This window comes from Plecotus auritus (assembly GCF_963455305.1).
Source record: "Plecotus auritus genome assembly, chromosome: 14".
In the NCBI taxonomy this organism is placed as follows: Eukaryota; Metazoa; Chordata; class Mammalia; order Chiroptera; family Vespertilionidae; genus Plecotus; species Plecotus auritus.
The window spans coordinates 7,312,783-7,333,156 of NC_137780.1; the positions used below are offsets into that span (position 1 = coordinate 7,312,783).

The 20,374-nt window shown below is 58.1% G+C and overlaps 1 protein-coding gene across 2 annotated transcripts in view; it reads left to right on the plus strand.

Annotated features, from left to right (window-relative positions):
• SUSD4 (sushi domain containing 4) overlaps positions 1–19,670 on the plus strand; it is a 75,165-nt gene extending 55,495 nt beyond the window's left edge. The window contains exons 5-9 of one of the 2 annotated variants that reach the window (XM_080650888.1): positions 3,017–3,205; positions 13,813–14,004; positions 15,640–15,784; positions 17,443–17,825; positions 18,736–19,670. In XM_080650888.1, the coding sequence (XP_080507014.1) occupies positions 3,017–3,205; positions 13,813–14,004; positions 15,640–15,784; positions 17,443–17,825; positions 18,736–18,764 (938 nt within the window). In that variant the 3' untranslated portion in view covers positions 18,765–19,670. Of the gene's footprint in view, positions 1–3,016; positions 3,206–13,805; positions 14,005–15,639; positions 15,785–17,442; positions 17,826–18,735 lie in introns of both variants that reach the window. The other variant, XM_080650887.1, reaches the window with a different exon arrangement.
• Positions 19,671–20,374: the final 704 nt, after the last annotated feature.

The following is a 20,374-nucleotide window of genomic DNA, read 5'->3' on the forward strand; positions in this document are numbered from 1 at the left end:
TCGGTATGACCCACCACCCTCCTTCCTCCTCAGAGCTCTCGGTCCCCACAGAGGCGGTGCCCCTGCTCTGTGCCCGTCCTCCCCTCCACCCCTTGGCCTCACTGATGCCCCGGCTTCCTTAGGCTGCCCCCCCCCCCCCCCGCCTGGGCACGGCACGAGCAATGAGGACTCGGGCTGCCTTAGACAGCCTGCCACCCCTCGAGCCCCCAGGGGCGATGGAGCTGGCCCTAAGAGTGCCATTTGCTCTGTCACTTCCATTTGCACCCATAGATCCAGGAGCTAATGCCCGGGGAGCCTTCTCTCTAGTCTAGACGTGCAGATAGAAATCCTCCTGAACGATGGCGTGGAAGCCAGACTCTCCCTGTTACACTGAGACAGGCTGTCTCCAACCAAGAGGGCATGTCTCCTTCTCTGATCGGCTGCACGAGTTAGAGCCCCTTCCACCTCCTTCTGGGGCGAGGGGCGGGGGCTGCTCCAAGGCCACCGTTTCCCGTGGGAACCTGTGTTTCCCAGAGCGGTGTCCCCATGCCTCCTGCTCAGGTGAGTCAGGGGAGTTCTTACTTAGGGGAAGGCAGTCAACCGAGGCGGGTAGCTTAGCACTATAGTGCGCATTCGTCTAGGTCAGCCTTGGGCAAACTATGGCCCGCGGGCCGGATCCGGCTGTTCTATCCGGTTCTCTTGCTCTCCCCTCCGCTCCTTTACTTTGAATTTATATTAGTTCACACAAACACTCCATCCATGCTTTTGTTCCGGCCCTCGGGTCCAGTTTAAGAACCCATTGTGGCCCTTGAGTCAAAAAGTTTGCCCACCCCTGGTCTAGGTCTTTTTGTAAGAGGGACCCTGAACATCCACGGATTGGGGTATCCTCGGATTGGGGTATCCTCGGATTTGGGTATTCACGGGGGTCCTGGAACCAATCTCCCCCATAAACTGAGGGCCGACTGAGCTTCTGCAGGAGTCACGCTCATACGTGGGTTTTCAGCTGCGTTCGGCTCAGCGCCCCTCACCCCAGGGTGTTCAAGGTCCACTGTACACTCCCCCAAAGGAGGCACGGGCACCGTCTTGGTGCCAGCGATGCCCAGAGGCTCCAGTAGATTTACTTGTCTCCAGGATGAATTGGCTTTTCTTGTTCTCACTCACTGATTCTTTTTTTCCCCCCTGATTCCCAACCTCCCCTCACACATTTCACTTTTGCCACGAACATTGTCAGCTCAGAAAACAAAACAAATACATGATTGTGCAAGGCCTGGGGGATGGGCTGAAGGCGGGCCTGAGCCCACACAGCTCAGATCCCGCCCCTCCTGAGCGCAGGCTGGTGTTGGGCGGAGGTCTGCTGGGTCACCAAGCACTGCGGTGCCATCACGGAGCAGGGCAGGGTCACCCCAGAGGGAGTTCCTCCTTAAGTTCTGCCCTGATACCCAGACCCCACGTGCTGGGGCGAGGACCGAAGCCATTTGCCGTACAGCAAGCTCTTGGACGCTCAGTGCAAACTATCTCACAGTCACTTCGGAGAAGGGTCCAGGCAGCTGGTGGAATCTGTCCCTGGTGATTGGAAGGAACGAGGTATTTCCATTACACAGTATTTACTTCACGCACAATTAGTTCTCCCTGGGAAGAGAGGCCGCTCTGCGGGGTCATTATACCCTCCAGTGACGCTGCGGAGGCCATAAGACGTCCCACAGTCACCGCGATGCCACGCGGAATGGATTCTGGGCCGGGGAAGTCCCCGGGGCTGCACGGGCTTCGAGGCAAAAAAGGCAGCTGGTGTTTTACAGAAGTCGGTGTGTGACCTCGGGGCTCAGTCCACGCGGGGAGCGCGCAGGTTTCCAGGGTGCGGTCTCACCACGGTGGGGTTCTCGGAGCTGGTCCCCACCCTCCAGCCGCCCTGGCAGCACCGCCCGGAAGCCTCAGGGATGCGAATCCTTGTGCCCACGCAGACCCCCCCATCTGGGTCTTTCTCAAGTTTGCGAACCGCTGCCCCACAGGGTGCCTGGCCTAGTTCACATGAAGCACAACGGGCTTTTCGACAGTTTCATCTCCTCGCGCAGGCACCTGGGCCGTGTTCTGTGACAGCGGGACAGTTTGTGTCCTAACCTCCTCGACACCCCACCGCTGTCGTTGACACAGCGGGGTGTCCTTTTCCTCTGTGGCACTCAGTGGTTGTCAGCCCTGACAGCACGGCCCGTTAGGATTACTTGGGGAGCTTTCTAAGAGATCCAGCCCTAGCCGGTGTGGCTCAGTGGTTAGAGCGTCGGCCTGCGGACTGATCCGGTCAAGGGCACATGCCTGGGTTGCAGGCTCGATCCCCAGTAGGGGGCGTGCAGGAGTCAGCCAATCCACGATTCTCATCATTGATGTTTCTGTCTCCCTCTCCCTTCCTCTCTGAAATCAATAAAAATATATATTTAAAAAAAACAAAAAAAAAAACCCAGAGAGATCGGGGTGCCCAGGGTGTCCACTGACCCTGTGTGTTTAGTAAGTTTCTCAGGTGATTCTCACGTGCATTTAGGGCTGGGACCACCTGCTGGGGGCACCTGGCTCCTCAGCTCCCCCTGCCTCACTGCTCCCCACTCCTCCCATTCTCTAGTGCCATTTGCTACTGTAAAATCAAGTTTGCGCATCACAAATAGAATAGGCAGGTGGATAAGGAGTCTGAACTTTGTAAGAAAAATGTATTTTATTGGTTTCAGAGAGGAAGGGAGAGGGAGAGAGAGATGGAAACATCAATGAGGAGAAAGAATCATTGATCGGCTGCCTCCTGCACGCCCTACACTGGGGATCGAGCCTGCAACCCGGGCACGTGCCCTTGACCGAAATCGAGCCGTGACTTCCTGGTTCCTAGGTCGACGCTCAACCACTGAGCCACGCCAACTGAGCAGGAATCTGAACTTTCAGGACCAAGGTGTTCGTGGCTCAGAGGCCACATTTAGAGCGGGGCAATCCGAGAGCTGGGTTTATATTGGGTGTGCAAAGATGACCGGCTAAGACTTCCCCCTTTCGCTCTGCCTCTCCCCAGGCTGCCTGAGGCCACTGGCCTCCTCCAACGGCTACGTGAACATCTCCGAGTTCCAGACCTCCTTCCCGGTGGGAACGGTCATCGCCTACCGCTGCTTCCCCGGGTTCAAGCTCGAGGGGTCGGAGTATCTCGAGTGCTTACACAACCTTATCTGGTCGTCCAGCCCACCCCGGTGCCTTGCTCTGGAAGGTAACACCTCTTACCCTTTTGGAAGGTGAATGTGGGGTGATGAGAGCCGATGTCTCCATGGGAGGTGCAGAGCTGAGAACGATGGTGGGCCCTAACTGTTCACTAAAGACACCCTGCTGGCCTCCATCCTGAGCTGAGGCAGCAAGCCCGCTCCTCTGCCACGAAGCCGTACTTACAACCAGACATAACACTGGCTTCCCCCGCTCCCCCATCCTTAAGCTTAAGGGATAGGAGAGAAAAGTTCCCAGCATCCACCGTTCAACCGCAGAATATTGCAAAGCTAAACGAAACGTCTTCAGAAATTAATTTTCTCTGCACCCAGTGGAAACAGATTGTCCTGGGGCGCCATTAATCTCACCCCTCGTTTTATTAAGGTGTCAGTGATCCTTCCTGTCCCCATGCATTTTGTGGCTTTGCGGTAAGTACTTTCACGGCAAGCCCACCCACGCAGAAGCGTGGGACGGAGAGCTCTCTCCTCCTGTGCTTGTTCAATAGATGTGACGTTGCAGCGTGATAATCACGGATCAGTGGTGTGAGGTCGTGGGGGGGGCGGGGGGGCTCAGGCAGGCTGGTGTCTGTGGGTGTAGAGCCCTAACTACTTCCGCCAGGCCAGCGGGCCGTGCTGGCTCAGCCCTCGCTTTCATTCGGGTTTTGAAATTATGATGGAAGAGAACAAACACCCATTTGTTTCTTGGCGTCTGTTGAATACAGTAGGCGGTCGGGGGTCTGCATGGGGAAAGAAAGAAATGAGGGGCAGCCTCCAGGCGAGAGGCCCCACAGAGCCTTTCTGCAGCCTTTCTTGGGAAACAAAACAAGAGGAGGTGGCAGCAGGCGCGTTCTTACAAGCATTTTTTCTCCGGTGTACATCTCTGCGCGGAAGCGGTCAGATGAGGGCGGGTGTCTCGGCGGGAGGCCTCTGGAGAAGGCTTGGAGTGGGGTTGGCTGAGCCATGGTGCCATTTTGGCCAGGAGGCGAGGGGGGCGGGGAGAGGAGCCCGAGGCTCCAAGGAGACAGGGTGCCCAGGCTGGGCCATTCGTTCGGCCGTTCTCCTGGGCTGGTAAGTGGACCCCCACCCGCCCCTCCTTCTCACTCATCCCAAATCCCCCAGGGGACCAGAACCTGCAGTGGAAATGCCCGATAAAATACAGGATGCCAGTTAAATCTGAATTTCAGATAGACGGCAAATAATTTTTTATTTGAACGCTAGTAGCCCTGCGCATGAATCCGTGTGCCAGTAGCTCGCCAGTAGCCCGCTGCCCAGCCCTCCTGTAGCTCCCCCACCCACCTCCCCCCTGCCCCCCCTCATAGCTTGCTGCAGGGCCCCCGCCCGCTTGTAGCTTGCTGCCCCACCCTCCTGCTGATCCGTGATCTTGTCATTATGTGGTCGGTCATTACGCTTCATGGCGTAACAACCATTTGCATATTACATCTTTATTATAGAGGATGTTCTACATTTTGCATGGGACTTACTGTGGTCAACAGTTATTCTTTGTTGATCTGGAATTCCAATACAACCGAGTGGCCTATGTTTTTATTTGTGAAATCTGCCAACTCTGGTCCAGAGGGAGAAGGGCAGCCCCTCTGTTTCCATGGGAACAGCTCTTCTGCCGTCCGGATGCCGCCGGCCCGCCCAGGTGGGCGGGGGCCACTGATGAAAGGGACTTCTGGTTCCTGGAGGTTTCCCTGCTCACATCATCGGGGTCGGTGAAAGGGATGGCTGTTGCGATGACAGCAATGTGAAATGCCAACTTTAAACTCTTCTCAAATTTGGTTTAAATGCCTTTCAAGCCGTCGGATGAGCTTCGCTTTGAGGCCTTGCACGCAGTGGTTAGGGAGCCTCAGAAGGCGACGCGAGTAGGTGCAGAACAAAACCGAACTCCAGAGGACGGCGAGCTGAGGGCCTGGGCGGGGAGCTGGGACTGTCCTCCGGTCGGAACCGCGTTAACACCCACCCCACCCCTTTGCCGGGCTGCAGCCCAGGGCCGATGCTGACACGCAAGGTGGCATCAGCCCGTGCCAGGACAGTCCCTGAATGCCTTCTGTTTATTTACCTCTTTACATCTTTATTTTCAGTATATGTCCCTTTAACTTACCTGATGGAATTCATTTGTGAGCCCTTTAAATGCTCCACTGACTAGAGACACCAAAGCCATGATTCTGAAATGGCTGGTGTGGCTCACTGGGTTGGGCGCCGTCCCGTGCACCGTAGGGTCGCCGGTTCGATTCCCGGTCAAGGGCACATGCCCGGGTTGTGGGCTCGATCCCCAGTAGGGGGCGTGCAGGAGGCAGCGGGTCATTGTTTCTCTCTCTCTCCCTCTCCCTTCCTCTCTCTACAATCCATAAATTTTTTTTTTAAAAAGACTTGATAGAAACTGGGTTCAATTAAGCAATGGGTTAATAAGAAATAAGGCTTTGCCCTAGCTGGTTTGGCTCAGTGGATAGAGCGTCGGCCTGTGGACTGAGGGGTTCCAGGTTCGATTCCGGCCAAGGGCACATGCCTGGGTTGCAGGCTCAATCCCCAGTAGAGGGCGTGCAGGAGGCAGCCGATCAATGATTCTCTCTCATCATTAATGTTTCTCTCTCTCCCTCTCCCTCTCCCTTCCTCTCTGAAATCAATAAAAATATATATTTTTAAAAAAAGAAATAAGGCTTCACGAAAAACGTATCCAGGTGCACCTCAGCATTGGTATCTCTTTAACTGACTTGAATTATGTGTCATCTTTTGAAAAGGCAGTGCCTCGAGGGTGTGATATTGTCTTAGGCCAGTGGTCGGCAAACTCATGAGTCAACAGCGCCAAATATCAACAGTACAACGATTGAAATTTCTTTGGAGAGCCAAATGTTTTAAACTTAAACTTCTTCTAACGCCTCTTCTTCAAAATAGACTCGCCCAGGCCGTGGTATTTTGTGGAAGAGCCACACTCAAGGGGCCAAAGAGCCTCACGTGGCTCGCAAGCCGCCGTTTGCCGACCACGGTCTTAGGGTATTCAACAAGGGTGAACGATCCGGGGAGACCCCAACCCTATTCTGTAACCCCCACGCCGGGGTCCCTCGTGTCTCTGCCCTTCTTGGCACACCATCTGATTTCTCCTGTCGGCACTGGTGGGAATTGCTGCACACACGGTGCTGCGGATCATCGTGCTGCCGGGGGCTGGAGCTATCGGGGCGCGTTCTGACCCCGAAAGTGACCGGCGTGGAGCAGCTGTGTATGGAGGCCTTTCTCCTTGAGCTTTTCATCCCTGTCTCACTGCGAATCCATCCGTCCATCAGCTGTCAGGGCACCTGCCGCTGCAGCTTCCCCGCCTCCAACTCCTTCTCCGACCCACTGTGAGCCGGGAGATGGGGTCACCAGGGTGATGGCGGAGGCACTGTGGTGTATTGATTAAGAGTGTGGATTGACAGCCCGCCGGCCGGGTTCAAGTCCTGGGTCTCCCAGTCAATCATCTGAGACGGGAAAGCCACTGAGCTTCCATCAGCCTCCGTTTCCTCAGCCATAAAAGGGGGAGGTGACCGTCCTTACCCTGTGGGCCTGTGAGCACCCAGTGGGGACGGATGCAGCACATGTGGTGAAGTGTTTGGCACGTAGTAGGTGGTCCATCAAGTGTCCATCGTGACTCTAGCTCTAAAACTGTGTTCAAAGTCCTAAGTAGTAAGTGAGCCACCGGGCATGGTGGTGTGAATAAAGTATCCAGGCTTTTTAAAAAAATTTATTGGGGTGACATTGGGTCTTAAGTTCCCAGGCTTTGATGCCTATACATCGTGACACTGTTTTGGTAGTTCAGATGCTGTTTGGGGTTGCTTGCATACCTGTAGCTGTGTTTGTCCAAGACGCATTGCAGGTAATGAGGGGAAATGCTGAACAGTAATAGCTGCCGTTGACTTTGAGGACTTTGCCGAAACCGGTTTGGCTCAGTGGATAGAGCGTCGGCCTGTGGACTGAAGGGTCCCAGGTTCGATTCCGGTCAAGGGCATGTACCTTGGTTGCGGGCACATCCCCAGTGGGGGGTGTGCAGGAGGCGGCTGATCGATGTTTCTCTCTCATCGATGTTTCTGGCTCTCTATCCCTCTCCCTTCCTCTCTGTAAAAAATCAATAAAATATGTTTAAAAAAACAACAACAACAACAACAAAAAATATGTATTAACTTTGAGGACTTCATGAAGGAGTGTCTAATCTGGAAGGAAAAGCTCTGGCAGCTTCGGCAAAGGTGTGGAGCAGGGGTCCTCAAACTACGGCCCGCGGGCCACATGCGGCCCGCCGAGGACATTGATCCGGCCCGCCGGGTGCCGCTGCCTGTCCTGCTTAGCAGCCGACGCGTCCCGGGCCCGCAGTGCACATAGAAATTTGTTCATAGTTGTTGTTTTTTAAACTATAGTCCGGCCCTCCCACGGTCTGAGGGACAGTGAACTGGCCCCCTGTTTACAACGTTTGAGGACCCCTGGTGTGGAGCATGTAGTATTTCGAGGTCCAGGCTGTTGCCCCCGTGTTATCGAGGTGGGCGATCCGGTCGCATGCATGTTTTCCCACGGCTGTGTGGTGGGGGCAAAGCACCCGAAACCACACAGGCTTGAGGCACAGGGTAGGTCATGTCACTTAAACATAGATGCGTGGCCATCCGGGCACCGGGAAGGAGCTGCGTGGTCCCGTGGCTGGTCCGCCTCGCTGCGCGTCTGTGTGCTTTGCCTCATCCCTGTGTTTTCCAGTCTTCATTTCGGAGGCTGTCTCTTTCACACACACACACACACACACACACACACACACACACACACTCTGAATTCAGGGAGTCTTTTTTGAAAAGCAACCTTGACAATGACTGTGGGCACGTCCTCCTGTGTGAGTGCTGAGAACTCGGGTCACGGTGACGTGGTGTTTAGGGAGCACCTGCTGGGCGCAGAGCAGCAGCGAGCTGGGGAACCACATAGAGAGGAGAGGACGGCACCCCTTACTCTGAAGCGTTTGCAGTCCAGTGGGGAGAAGGTGAGAAACCCCGTGATCTGGAAACGAGCTTCATCACAGCCGGCATGTGACAGCGTTTGGAGGTCTACCCAGTGCCGGGCCCTGTGGAGGTCCCTGTGCCCCGGGATCGCTCATCCTACCAGCGGCGTGAGAAATGAGGGGTGCCACCCTGCAGATGAGGAAACTGAGGCTCAGAGAGCTTCCTACCTTCCCAAGGTCACCTGCTCACAAGTGGCCCAGCCTCGCTCTGCTGCTTGCTGGCCAGGGGCCTCATCTCGGAGGAGCTGGGGGAGGTGGTCCCTGGAGCATCTCCCAGGCGGCCACGTCCTTTGACTCTGCTGTGAACGGGACGCACTGTCCCCAGAGAGGCCGCCCTGCCCTCGGCTGGCTCTGGGAGGCACGGCAGAGGCTGTGGGTCCCCGGGGAATCTCTCCCCTGGAAGCTGCTGACAGTGTCCAGGGAGAGGAACGGGTGTTTGTTGAGGGTCCTCTTGGCCCTGGGCCCTTCACTTGGAATTAATTTAGCCCCCCAACAGCTCCAGGTATTCCTGTGCCCTCTGCACCGAGGGGGACCAGGCCCCATGACGTGGCCTCCGAGTGAGTCACGGAGTCAAGAGCAGCCCTGACTCGACTCCCCAGCGGCACTGCCCTGGCTTCTGAGAGTCTGCCCGGCTGCCCGTGGCGACTCCTTAGTGGATCCTGGACCCGTGTCAGAGGGTTGGGAGGAGGGAGAAGGACACAGCCTCCATGGTTTGGCCCAAGCTGTGCTGTGTGTGATGGCTGACACTTGGAATTTCCCTCTCTCCCTCCCTCCCTCCTTTCCTCTCTCCCTCCTTCCCTCTCTCCCTCTCTCCCTCCTTCCCTCTCTCCCTCCCTCCCTCCTTCCCTGCCTCCCTCCCTCCCTGCCTCCTTCCCTCCCTCCCTCCCTTTCTCCCTCCCTCCTTCCCTCCATCCCTCCCTCTCTCCCTCCCTCCCTGCCTCCTTCCCTCCCTCCCTCCCTCCCTCCCTCCCTCACTCCCTCCCCCCTCTCTTCCTCCCTCCCAGGTAGGGCTCTGGTGATGACCAGAGGTGTACTAAGTGCCCAGGGCCGTTGCTATCAGGAATTCAAGTCCTGCTCCCCTCACCCGAAGTGATAAAAGCAGCGGCCAACTGGTCACCCCCACCCACCACAGCCTCCACCAGTCAATGAACCAACTGACCATGGCCATGGTCTCCTCCTCCTCTCCTGGGCTGTCAAGCGCCCTGTCCACTCGCCCGAGATCCTGTCAGCAGCTGGATTCGATGTGAACTGAAATCAGCAGGAAATGAAGACAAGAAAAACGAATGCCCCTTCTCTCCCTTACCCAGTGTGGCAGTGGGGCCTCTGTTCATGGGAAGGGGCAGGGGGGGCTTTGTCTGCTTGCCCGAGCCTCCACCCTTCTCTCCTCTCCTCAACCTGAGGGAGGAGGGGTATGCCAGGCCAGGTAACCCTTGGCCAGGTGGGCTTGGACTCCTGCCCCCGCCCCCGTCTCCCCCCCCCCACCCCAGGCCCTGAGGCCCAGGAGTTCCCTTGGAAGCAAAGAGGCCCGAGGTAGCTCTGTTCCAGCTGCCCACCCCCAAGGGCTCTGTGCTACACACCGTGTTCCCACTGCGGGTTTATCTGAAGAAAGACTTGCCATTGTCACGTATGAAGATCATTCATCCGGTTCTGCCTCCTTAGGAACTCGAGACCAGAGAAATGAAATGATTTGCCGGGTGGCAGACTGCCTCCGCCCCTCCCTCCCCCATCTCCTCCGACTCCCAGCCTTCCAGCCAGCCAGCAGACAGCCCATTTAGAACCCTCATTTGGAATTCCGTGTACATGAGTCAACGTCTTACGGGATTGTTGGTTTATCATAGTCTCCAAAACAAACGAGATCTGCCTTCCCCTTTGCAGACGCGTGTGATCTCGGGCCCGGGGAGGGAGACGTCCCCGGCACGCGCCCTGCCACGTCAGGGACATTAGCCAGGGAAGCCCTGTGTGTCCTGAAGGACGCGGGGTCGTTCTGCAAACGGGAAACCTGCTCGGCCATCTTGGCCCGTCAGTTAGTGTGTAACGTCCTCTGCTCTGTTCCCTGCAAACATTTGGTTCCTCGGGGTGACACTGTTCGTATGATAACCACCTTGCCCGTGACCCCAGCAGGTTTTTCAAATTTTATTTTATTAGAGGGAGATGCAAGTAGCAGGCAATCTCGTTAATGTATTGTTCACACGCAATGGTAAATTACCGTCATTCCTTCCCGTGCACCCGTCGTACATCACAGCACGCGATTGCGGGGAAATGACTGCCAGCGTGTCACCGGCGTGTCGCAGGGACCACCGTGCCTCTCTCTCTCTCTCTCTTTCTTTTTTACAAGAAGTAATTGCCACTGTGGCTTCTCCATCTTCTCGCTCACACATCGCTCTTGTCCTCGAGAGTAGACTGTGCCTTGGCCTCAGGCAGCGCCGGTATGTTTTTTCTGTGTTGGATCTAGAGACGCTGATCTTCCTGTGCTAAGGAAGCCAAGGGGCCTTGCTCCTGGTTTTCAAGTGGAACCCGGTTTTCCGGCTTCCCTGCTATTTCTTTCCAGACTCCTTTTCCCTTGGATTTTATGAGCCCTGACCTGGACGATGGCCCTGAACCCCACCCCCGCCCTCCCTGTGTCCCCCGTCCACGGGCCTCAGCACCTCGCCTTCCTTTGGCTTCACTGGAAGCACGTGACCACCAGCCCTCCAGCTCTCTGGTCTCCTAGAACTGTGGTCGGCAAACTGCGGCTCGCGAGCCACGTGCGGCTCTTTGGCCCCTTGAGTGTGGCTCTTCCACAAAATACCACGGCCTGGGCGAGTCTATTTTGAAGAAGTGGCGTTAGAAGAAGTTTAAGTTTAAAAAATGTGGCTCTCCAAAGAAATTTCCATCGTTGTACTGTTGATATTTGGCTCTGTGGACTAATGAGTTTGCCGACCACTGTCCTAGAGGTATGTTTTTACCACGTTCAAATGCAGAGACGTACACTGACATTGAAGGAGGAAGAGAGGGGATTCTTCTTCCCTCCAAAGGGAGCAAAGGTGGCAGAATTCTGGAATGGCTTCTCCCACCAGTTCAAGAAATGAGGACCCCCCTCCCCCCACCACACACTCACGTTCAGGCTCCAGCCAGTTGCTCCAAGCCCTTCCTCCCTGAGCAGACAGCCTGTTGGGGGGCCTCCATCGGCCGCGGGGGGGGGGGTGCGCGGGGTGCGCACAGTGGGTCTGGGCCCAGGTGCCAGCCCTCATGTCTTCATGGAACCGTCTCTGGGGGGCCAGGCTTAGGGATGGGTTGACTCATGAGTCGGGGAATAAATCTAAAGATTGGACACCCCGTGTGCTGCGGACTGTGGGAGCCCTTTGTCAGATGTGCCGGTAGGAGCTGTGTTTTGCAGCGAGAGCCACCGGTCCGCAGCAAGAACCCCACACGCAGCGTCTCCGGGGCTCGGCATGCTGAGCGCGTCCGGATGCCCACCCTCCGGCCAGCGGAGCGCCTTCTTCCACGGGGCCCCTGCTCCGCACCCGCAGGTCCTCCCTGTGCCTGGCAGCCGCCTCACAGTGAAAACCCACAGACCTGCAAGCCGAGGTCTTTATTGTGTGGTATTTCAATGTCAGGTCAAGCCCCGGCCGGTGTGGCTCAGTGGATAGAGCGTCAGCCTGAGGACCGAAGGGTCCCAGGTTTGATTCCGGTCACGGGCACGTACCTCGGTTGCAGGCTCCTCCCCAGCCCGGGCCCTGGTTGGGGCTCACGCAGGAGGCAACCCATCCATGTGTTTCTCTCACATCAATACTTCTCTCTGTCTTGCCCTCTCTCTTCCACTCTCTCTTCAAATCAATGGAAAAATATCCTTGGGTGAGGATTAAAAAAATAATAATAAAGTAAAATAAATAAAATGAATGTCAGGCCACTGGAGGGTGCGGTGCTAAGCGGATGCCGTCGTGATGCTCAGAAAAGAGATGACTGTAGAAACGGGGAAGATCGCCGTTTTCGGCCGTAAACGCTAGAATATCTTCTCCACGCCTGCCCCAGGCAGCAGCTACTCCTTCCTTTCCTCTCTGGGAAGTTCAAGAACTCGTATTTCACGGCAATAAAAGCTCTTGCACCCGAGGGCAGCACAGAAGGTAATGAATCCCGTAGCCCCTCCCTGGGCCTTTTTCAGGAGGGGAATTGCTTGAGAGTGTTCCACAGGGTGGCTTGGGGGGTCCTTCCTCCTCAGCTTCCAACCGCCCCCCCCCCCCACTTGTCTGTGCCTGGGCAGCAAGAAGAATTTGCCAGAATAAACGATTCCCCAAACTCCCTGTCTTCTCCCCCAAGTCATTAGACAAGGGGGGCGAAAGGCAGGTAAAATGCTCATCCACACCTTTCCTTGTCCTTCTTGGAGTTGCATGTCCTTCATTTCCCCGCCCAGAACCTGTTACCATGACTCCTGTGTTCACGATCATTTCTCTTTCTGTGTATATATATGTTTTTTAAAAATAGATATTTTTATTGATTTCAGAGAGGAGAGGGAGAGAGAGAGAGAGAAACATCAATGATGAGAGAGAATCACTGAACAACTGTCTCCTGCACTCCCCCTGCTGGGGAACCGAGCCTGCAACCTGGGCATGTGCCCTTGACCGGAATCGAACCCGGGATCCTTCAGTCCGCAGGCCGTCGCTCTATCCACTGAGCCACACCAGCCGGGGCCATGCATGCATGTTTTGGGTCAGAGTGCTTACTGGCTCGGAGCGGGCCTTGGTGGAGGTGGTGCTTTGCTTGTCTCCTGGAGCACGGGGCCGTGGCCCAGGACGGCGAGCCCCTCGTGGTGCGGGAGGAAGCAGCACGAACTCCACTAACACCATCTTTTGGACATGGGGGTGGACCCGTTCTTCCCTTGCAACCCAGCGTGTGGGCTCAAGAGAGGCAACTGAAAACCACTTTTTCCTCTCCCTAAAATCGTAGGACGTTGGGGTCAGAAAAACCGTAAGACGTCGTCGAGGGTAGAATAAGCTTCCATTTGACAGAAGGGAAGAATCGAGGTGGAAATCGGTGAAGTGGCCTCCGCGACATCACTCAGAGGGCTGGAGGCAGGACCGAGCTCAGGGCTCCGGCCGGCCCAGCTGCTCACTGCCCACCGGCCAGGTCGCCTGCGAGCGGGAGGCTGTGGCCGGGCCCCCACCCAGAGCCACCAGAATCCTTGCAAACTTGCCGCTGGCCGAACCCCAGCAGGGCCTTTGGGAATCGGGGTAGGGAATTTGGATGGTCCCAGTTACAAGCCTCGCCACAGGCATGGGCTCGGGATAGCTGTTCCTTCGGTAAGTATTTTGCCCATAAATATCTCGGTCTCATTTACTAGGTGGTCTGGCACATAAGAGCATGCATTATGAACAGAGTAGCGTCATACTCTCTGTGACGCAGGCACACTCTTTGCGATGTAACGCGAACCTCCCTTTGACCATGTGCTTGATAAGACCGCGTGATAGCAGCGGGCGCTCAGAAGGGACCGTCCCCGGGACGACGCGCCAGCCAGCCCGGTGCCGGACGCGTACGCGCGCCTCTCGGGACCGCGGTCACCCGGCCCCGCTGTGTTCGGAGGGCTCGCCACGCGGGGAGCACTGGTACTCACACCCTTATTCTTCCCCACTGCCCAAGTCTGCCCGCTACCTCCCATGGTGAGCCACGGCGACTTCGTCTGCCACCCGCGGCCTTGCGATCGCTACAGCCACGGGACCGTGGTGGAGTTCTACTGCGACCCCGGCTACAGCCTCACCAGTGACTACAAGTACATCACCTGCCAGTACGGGGAGTGGTTCCCTTCCTACCAAGTCTACTGCATCAAGTCAGGTGAGCCGCCCTGGCCCACAGAAATGACATTGTGGGTGAGACGTGCTCGCACTTAGAAAGACATCAGCCGCCCTGGTCCGCCCGCCCTGGCCCGCGGGCCGGGCCCACAGAAATGACATTGTGGGTGAGACGTGCTCGCACTTAGAAAGACATCAGCCGCCCTGGCCTGCCCGCCCTGGCCCGCGGGCCGGGCCCACAGAAATGACACTGTGGGTGAGACGTGCTCGCACTTAGAAAGACATCAGCCGCGTGCAAACTTAAATACCTCCTAGTTAATAACAAGTTACCAGCAAACCACTGGCCTCGGGGTCCAGGGTACAGAGACCCGAGCACCAGCGACACCCGCCCACCGTCTCCTTCCCTCCCATCCTCCCCCCATCCCGCCCGCCCTGGGGTTTCCCTGGTGCGCCCCTGGCCACCTGCCCTGAGCAGTGGGGATGCTGTACACCTTCCCCCTGGACGCAGCGTGTGAGGGAAGCTCCGGTTAACACGGGCCCCCAGAGGCCCCCCGGGGTCACGGGAACCAGCGGAGGAGCAGTGCCAGGAGGCCTACACAGGTGTCTTCAAACTACAGCCCGCGGGCCACATGCGGCCCGCCGAGGACATTTATCCGGCGCGCCGGGTGCTGCTGCCTGTCCTGCTTAGCAGCCGACGCGTCCCGGGCCTGCAGTGCGCATAGGAATTGGTTCATAGTTTTTTTTTAAACTATAGTCCGGCCCTCCAACGGTCTGAGGGACAGTGAACTGGCCCCCTGTTTAAAAAGTTTGAGGACCCCTGGCCTACGGGATGCTTCTGAGCAAGACAAGAGGAGGGAGGCCCTAGCCAGTTTTGCTCAGTGGTTAGAGCTTCGGACGGAAGGGTCATGGGTTCGATTCCGGTCAAGGGCGTGTACCTCGGTTGCAGGCTCAGTCCCTGGCCCTGGATTGGGGCGTGGTGGGAGGCGACCAATGGATGCGTCTCTCTCACACCCATGTTTCTTTTTCTGTGTCTTCTCCCTCTCCCTTCCACTGTCTCTAAAAATCACTGGGAAAATGGCCTCGGGTGAGGATTAACAAACAAACAAAAAAAGATGAGAGGAGGGAGGAGGAACCAGCAGCCACACAGGGCAAGTGTAGGAGATGGGGTGGGGCTGGGGGGGGGGAGCTTGTGGCTAAGGGACAGGACTCTGTTTTGGGGGTCGGCCCTTGCCTCCCCTTACCTGGAGCATGTGATGGCTGTGCCTTCCGTGGCCCTTCCAGCTTCCTGTTCTTTCTCACCACCTCCCCCGCCCCCCACAGTCCATCCCAGACCCTCACAAAGGCCGTTAGCTCAGCGCCCTTTCCCTGCTCCTGGACACGACTTCCCCAAGGGAGGGGCCCCCCTTCATTCTCTGCCCCAGAAGCAGGCTCTCACCTGGTCTGGAATGGGCACATGCATGTCGCCCTCCAACCTGGCAGAGGCCCGCTGGGGACGGGGTTAGTGCAGTGGGGTCCCGAGGCCACGGACCAGGCGCCGCGTGGGGAGCACCCGGAGGCGCACGTGCCAGACCCAGGCAGCCAGAGGGCGCGTGGGAACCTTCGCATCACACCCGGTGCAGTCCTGAGCCTCGTTCTCTCTCTCTCTCTCTCTCCCTCTCCCCCCACCCCTCCCCAACAGAGCAAACGTGGCCCAACACCCACGAGACCCTCCTGACCACGTGGAAGATCGTGGCGTTCACGGCGACCAGCGTGCTGCTGGTGCTGCTGCTCGTCATCCTGGCCAGGATGTTCCAGACCAAGTTCAAGGCCCACTTCCCCCCCAGGTCAGTGCCGCCCCTTGGGCAGCCGGGAGAGGAGGGTGAGCTGGGCGGGCAGTGCGTGCCGAGTGGAGGTCCTCAGGGAGGACACGGGGAGAGCGAAACACTTCCCTGCGACGTTTTGGGGGGCCTGGAGGTCAGGGCACCAAGCCAGAGACAGACCTCATTTCCCCCTTCCCACCCGCTGTGAGCCCGAGTCTCCCTTCCTCCCTGGACAGACGGTCCTCGGTCCTCGGGGGGCATTTGGGGTGTGAGAGGGGAGCACAGACTCAGGGCTGCACGCGGGCCATGCCCCTGCCGCCTCCCCGCACGCGGCCTGGAGTGAGGTCCCCTGCAGCGGGCGGTCCCTGGGAGAATAAGGAATGCACAGAGCTGATTAGGAGACGAGGCCAAGGGTGTGGGACCCAACAGAGGTCCAAAAACAGCGTGCGATGGGAAGTCTCAGGAAAGGGTTCTGGTTGGGGTCAGGGCCCCTCCCCGACCTCCCCCACTCCCCAATGAGCTTGGATTGGTGTCTTCGTCCTCCCGCCGCCGCCTTCCCCACAGAGGACACCATCACTCTCCTCCCAGAGGGGCCTGGCCCAGCGCCTTCGGGTGCCACCAGCGCCCTTTGGGTCAGAGAAGTGCCTCCTGGCCTGCTGCCCACAGGCCGCTGTCGGGAAGAAGCCGCTTAGAAAGCCAAGGGGTGGGTTGTGAACCTTAGAAGGAGGGCAGGGGGCCAAACGTCCCAGGACACTCGCCAGGGCTCACGGGCACAGCGGCCTGTCCCCGAGGACTCACCTGTCCCCGTGTCAGTCTTCTGCTTCGGGGACCCTATGCTTCAGAAAAGGCCACTCATTTTTGTTGTTGTTGTTGTTAATCCTTATCTGAGGATATTTTTCCATTGTTTTTAGAGAGAGTGGAAGGGAGGAGGAGAGACAGAGAGAGAGGAAAACATCGATGTGAGAGAGACGCATTCATTGGTTGCCTTCCCCACTTGCCCTGACCGGGGCCGGGGATGGAGCCTACAACCGAGATACGTGCCTTTGACCGGGATTGAACCTGGGCCCCTTCAGTTCACTGGCCGGCGCTCTATCCACTGAGCCACACCGGCCAGGGCCGTCCCTGTTCTGTTCCCAGCAGCCTTCCTGAGGGACACCACAGAAACTCTTACACGGATGCTCGGCGGGAACGGGCCACCTGGTCCCCTGCCAGGAAGGAGGTTATGTCCTCAAGGCCATGCACAGCGGTCCCAGAGGGAGGGAGGAAGTGTGAGGGGAGAGCGGAGGGCACAGGCAGGAGGGCACAAGATGGTGAGGAGAAGAAACCTCAGCCTGGCCGGTGTGGCTCAGTGGTTGAGCGTCGACCTATGAACCAGGAGGTCACGGTTCCATTCCCGGTCAGGGCACATTCCCAGGCTGCAGGCTCCATCCCCGGGGGGGGGGGGGGGGTGGCGTGCAGGAGGCAGCTGATCCATGATTCTCTCTCATCACTGATGTTTCTATCTCCCTCTCCCTTTCCCTTCCTCTCTGAAATCAATACAAATATATATTAAAAAAAAAAAAGAGAAGAAACCTCTGCTCCCATCGCAGGCCCCGAGGACCCTGGCTGCAGTGGGGGGCTGTGGCTTCCTCCCTGGGGTGGCGTGTCACCCTGACATGTCAGAACCGCTTTGCCTTGCACAGGGGGCCCCCCAGGAGTTCCAGCAGCGACCCTGACTTCGTGGTGGTGGACGGCGTGCCCGTGATGCTCCCGTCCTACGACGAGGCTGTGAGCGGCGGCTTGAGTGCCTTAGGCCCCGGGTACCTGGCCCCTGGGGGCCAGGGCTGCCCCTTGCCCGTGGATGACCAGAGCCCCCCGGCCTACCCCGGCTCCGGGGACACGGACACAGGCCCCGGGGAGTCAGAAACCTGTGACAGCGTCCCGGGCTCCTCCGAGCTGCTCCCGAGTCTGTACCCATCCCCCACGTGCCAAGGGGGCACCTGCCCCGCTTCCGACAACCCCGACACGGCTGCCAGCGCGGCGGGGGAGGTGGCATCCACCAGCCCGGGCATCGACATCGCAGACGGTAAGTGATTGCCCCCGGGCCCGGCACACACCAGCTCCCAGCATCTTCGGGCCGCACAGAGCCGAGTCAGGCTGCTTCGCTCTCCCTGCATGCGGAGGCCGCGGGCAAGGCCAGTTAGGAGAGGAGGGACCCTCCTCTCACACGTGATGAGCCCAGTAGTGAACATTTCAGGAGGCACAGAGGGCACCGAGCCACCGTCCAGAGCAGAAAGGCTCCAGTGGCCGGTCCTTGGTTTTCAGAGCATCTTTATGACCCCAGATGCTGGCCGCCTCGATCCCTTAATTAGGCAGGACTCCTGAGAGCGGGGCTGGGAGGAGGCAGCACCCATCCGTGCCAGGAGGGGAGACCCAGACGGGCGCCGTGGGGCAGGGCCGGAGACGTTCTGTGCCCACGCAGGGCGTTTTTACGGGGCGTGGGGCAGGACGTATGTGTCTGCGTGTCGCAGGACAGGCGGGCTGCGGCTCACGGTAAAGCAGGAACATACATCAGACTATGTAGCCCCGTGTCCCAGGGGAGGGGGCACCGCTTTGCAAACGAGACAGCAATTCTAGCGACAGTAAGTGGCAGTCACGATGCGGAAACGGGTCTCCCCCCCGCCCCTCACACCCCGGATCCTTTTCTGCAGTTCCTGCCGCCTCTCTGTGCCTGGAATGGTCACCTCTTGGATGAGTGTCAGGGCACACGGCTCACATCTAACATTTTCATTTTTACGAGCTGGGTCTGAGACTTGCCAGCAAGTAGCTGTTCCACGGAGGAGTTGGGTTTTTGATTGTTGACGGATCTGTGGAAGTTTAGCCTTTTCGTCTCCTCCCCGGTGTGGGGACTTGCAGATAGTCTAACGCAGCTTGTCCTCGAGGCTCGGTGTGGGGGTTGGGGTGCAGTAAGTAACGGCCGTCTCCTCCCACCACAGAGATCCCGCTCATGGAAGAAGACCCGTAGCTGGAAGGAGACCCCACCCCGTGCCTCTGCTGCCCCTTTGGGAACGGAACCCGGTCCCGTGGGGGGAGGCCACAGGACAGAGCATGGGGGTGGGGCCGTGTTCTAATCTGTCGACACACGGAGACAGCGATTCACGTCGTACGTCACGGACTCAGCAGTGGGGAAACCCAGGGATGAGGGGACCCCCCGTGCGGGCCCGGAGGAAGGTGTCGCGTGCCAGGGAACGGGACGCAGTCCACGCACGGGCCACTGGATCCCGCGTCCCGCCGACGTACGTCCCGCGGGCCACCTGCGCCCGCCGAAAGCATGTCACCTTGCGTAAATCCGCTTCCACATCTGCTCCCAACTGTCCCTGGATTGCCCGTGGGGCCGGATGGGCCTCGGCGGGAAGTCTGGGTGGGGCTGCGGGAAGAGCAGCAGCGCGCCCCCTGGAGGTGCCCGGCGGGACGGTTCCCCGACGGCTCTCGGACCACCTTCCTGGATCTGGCGGTTTCTACTCAGCAAGACTAAAGCAGACCCAGCGAGAGAGGAGAGGAGAGGCGCGGGCAGGCTCTGCGTTCTGGAAGTTTCTTCAAAAAGGAGAGCCCGTGTCCCGCGTGCTGTCCTTGGGCAAAGTCGTGTCGGGATGTGTGTTTGTGGCCGAGCACTGGGCCCGGGGCGCGGGATAAATCCTCTGACTCTTAACGGTCGGAAGGTGTCCCCACGCGTCCCATGGCGGCCAGGCTCTGTGGCGGCATTTTGAAAAGATGCCGTGGACCCCTGATCGGCGTCACAAGCCCTCTCTAGTCCACGATTCTGAGTGTGGCCCTCACTCCCAAACTCAGCCATACTTTATTTTCCCCAACAGACATGGTTTCTGTAAATGCATTCCTCCTCCCAATAAAATATGAGGTTGGATTTATTTACTTTTTTCCTTCTATTTTGTCCTGCAAAGTCCGCGGGCAGGCCTCCCAGCCCAAAGACGGCTCTGCCCTCCCCTCCCCTCTGGGCCGCTGGCTGCCCACCCTGCCCTCCTACACCGAGGGCTCCCGGCCGGCGCCCACGGGCTGTGGTGCCTACACAAACGATTGATACAAAAAGTTCCACGACGCCGTGTGGCGTTGCTTCCTCTCCTCCGGATGTTAGATAAATACCAACAAAACTCGGACCCATAACACTGCTGTGCTGACGGAGCCGGGAGAGCGGGGAGCGTGATCAAATCCTGTTTTCTCTGGACACAGGCGGATTAAAGATTAAAAAGGAAACGCCAGTATGAAGCGTGATGTTCCTAGTGGAGGGGAGGCGGGGGGCAGGGAGGGACCGTGAGCGTGGGTGATGGAGATGAAGCGTCGGACTAGAACCCGAGGCCCGGTGCCCTGGGAGGTGAGCGTGCTGGGCAGGTGGGTAGCGTGTTTAGGAATCACGTCTCTGTCCGCTGATGGCCTCACCTGCCACGGCCACAACTTGGCACTACAAGCCCATAGAAGGGATGGTTTTTGTAAGTGTTTGTGCTTAAATGCCACTTGGCCCCTCGGAGAGAGAGGACCTGGGGGCTGGATGGGAGCGGGGCATCCAGGGCGCACTTTGGGCCGCTTCCTCCAGGCAGCCTTCCAGGCATCCCCGTCGGCCCG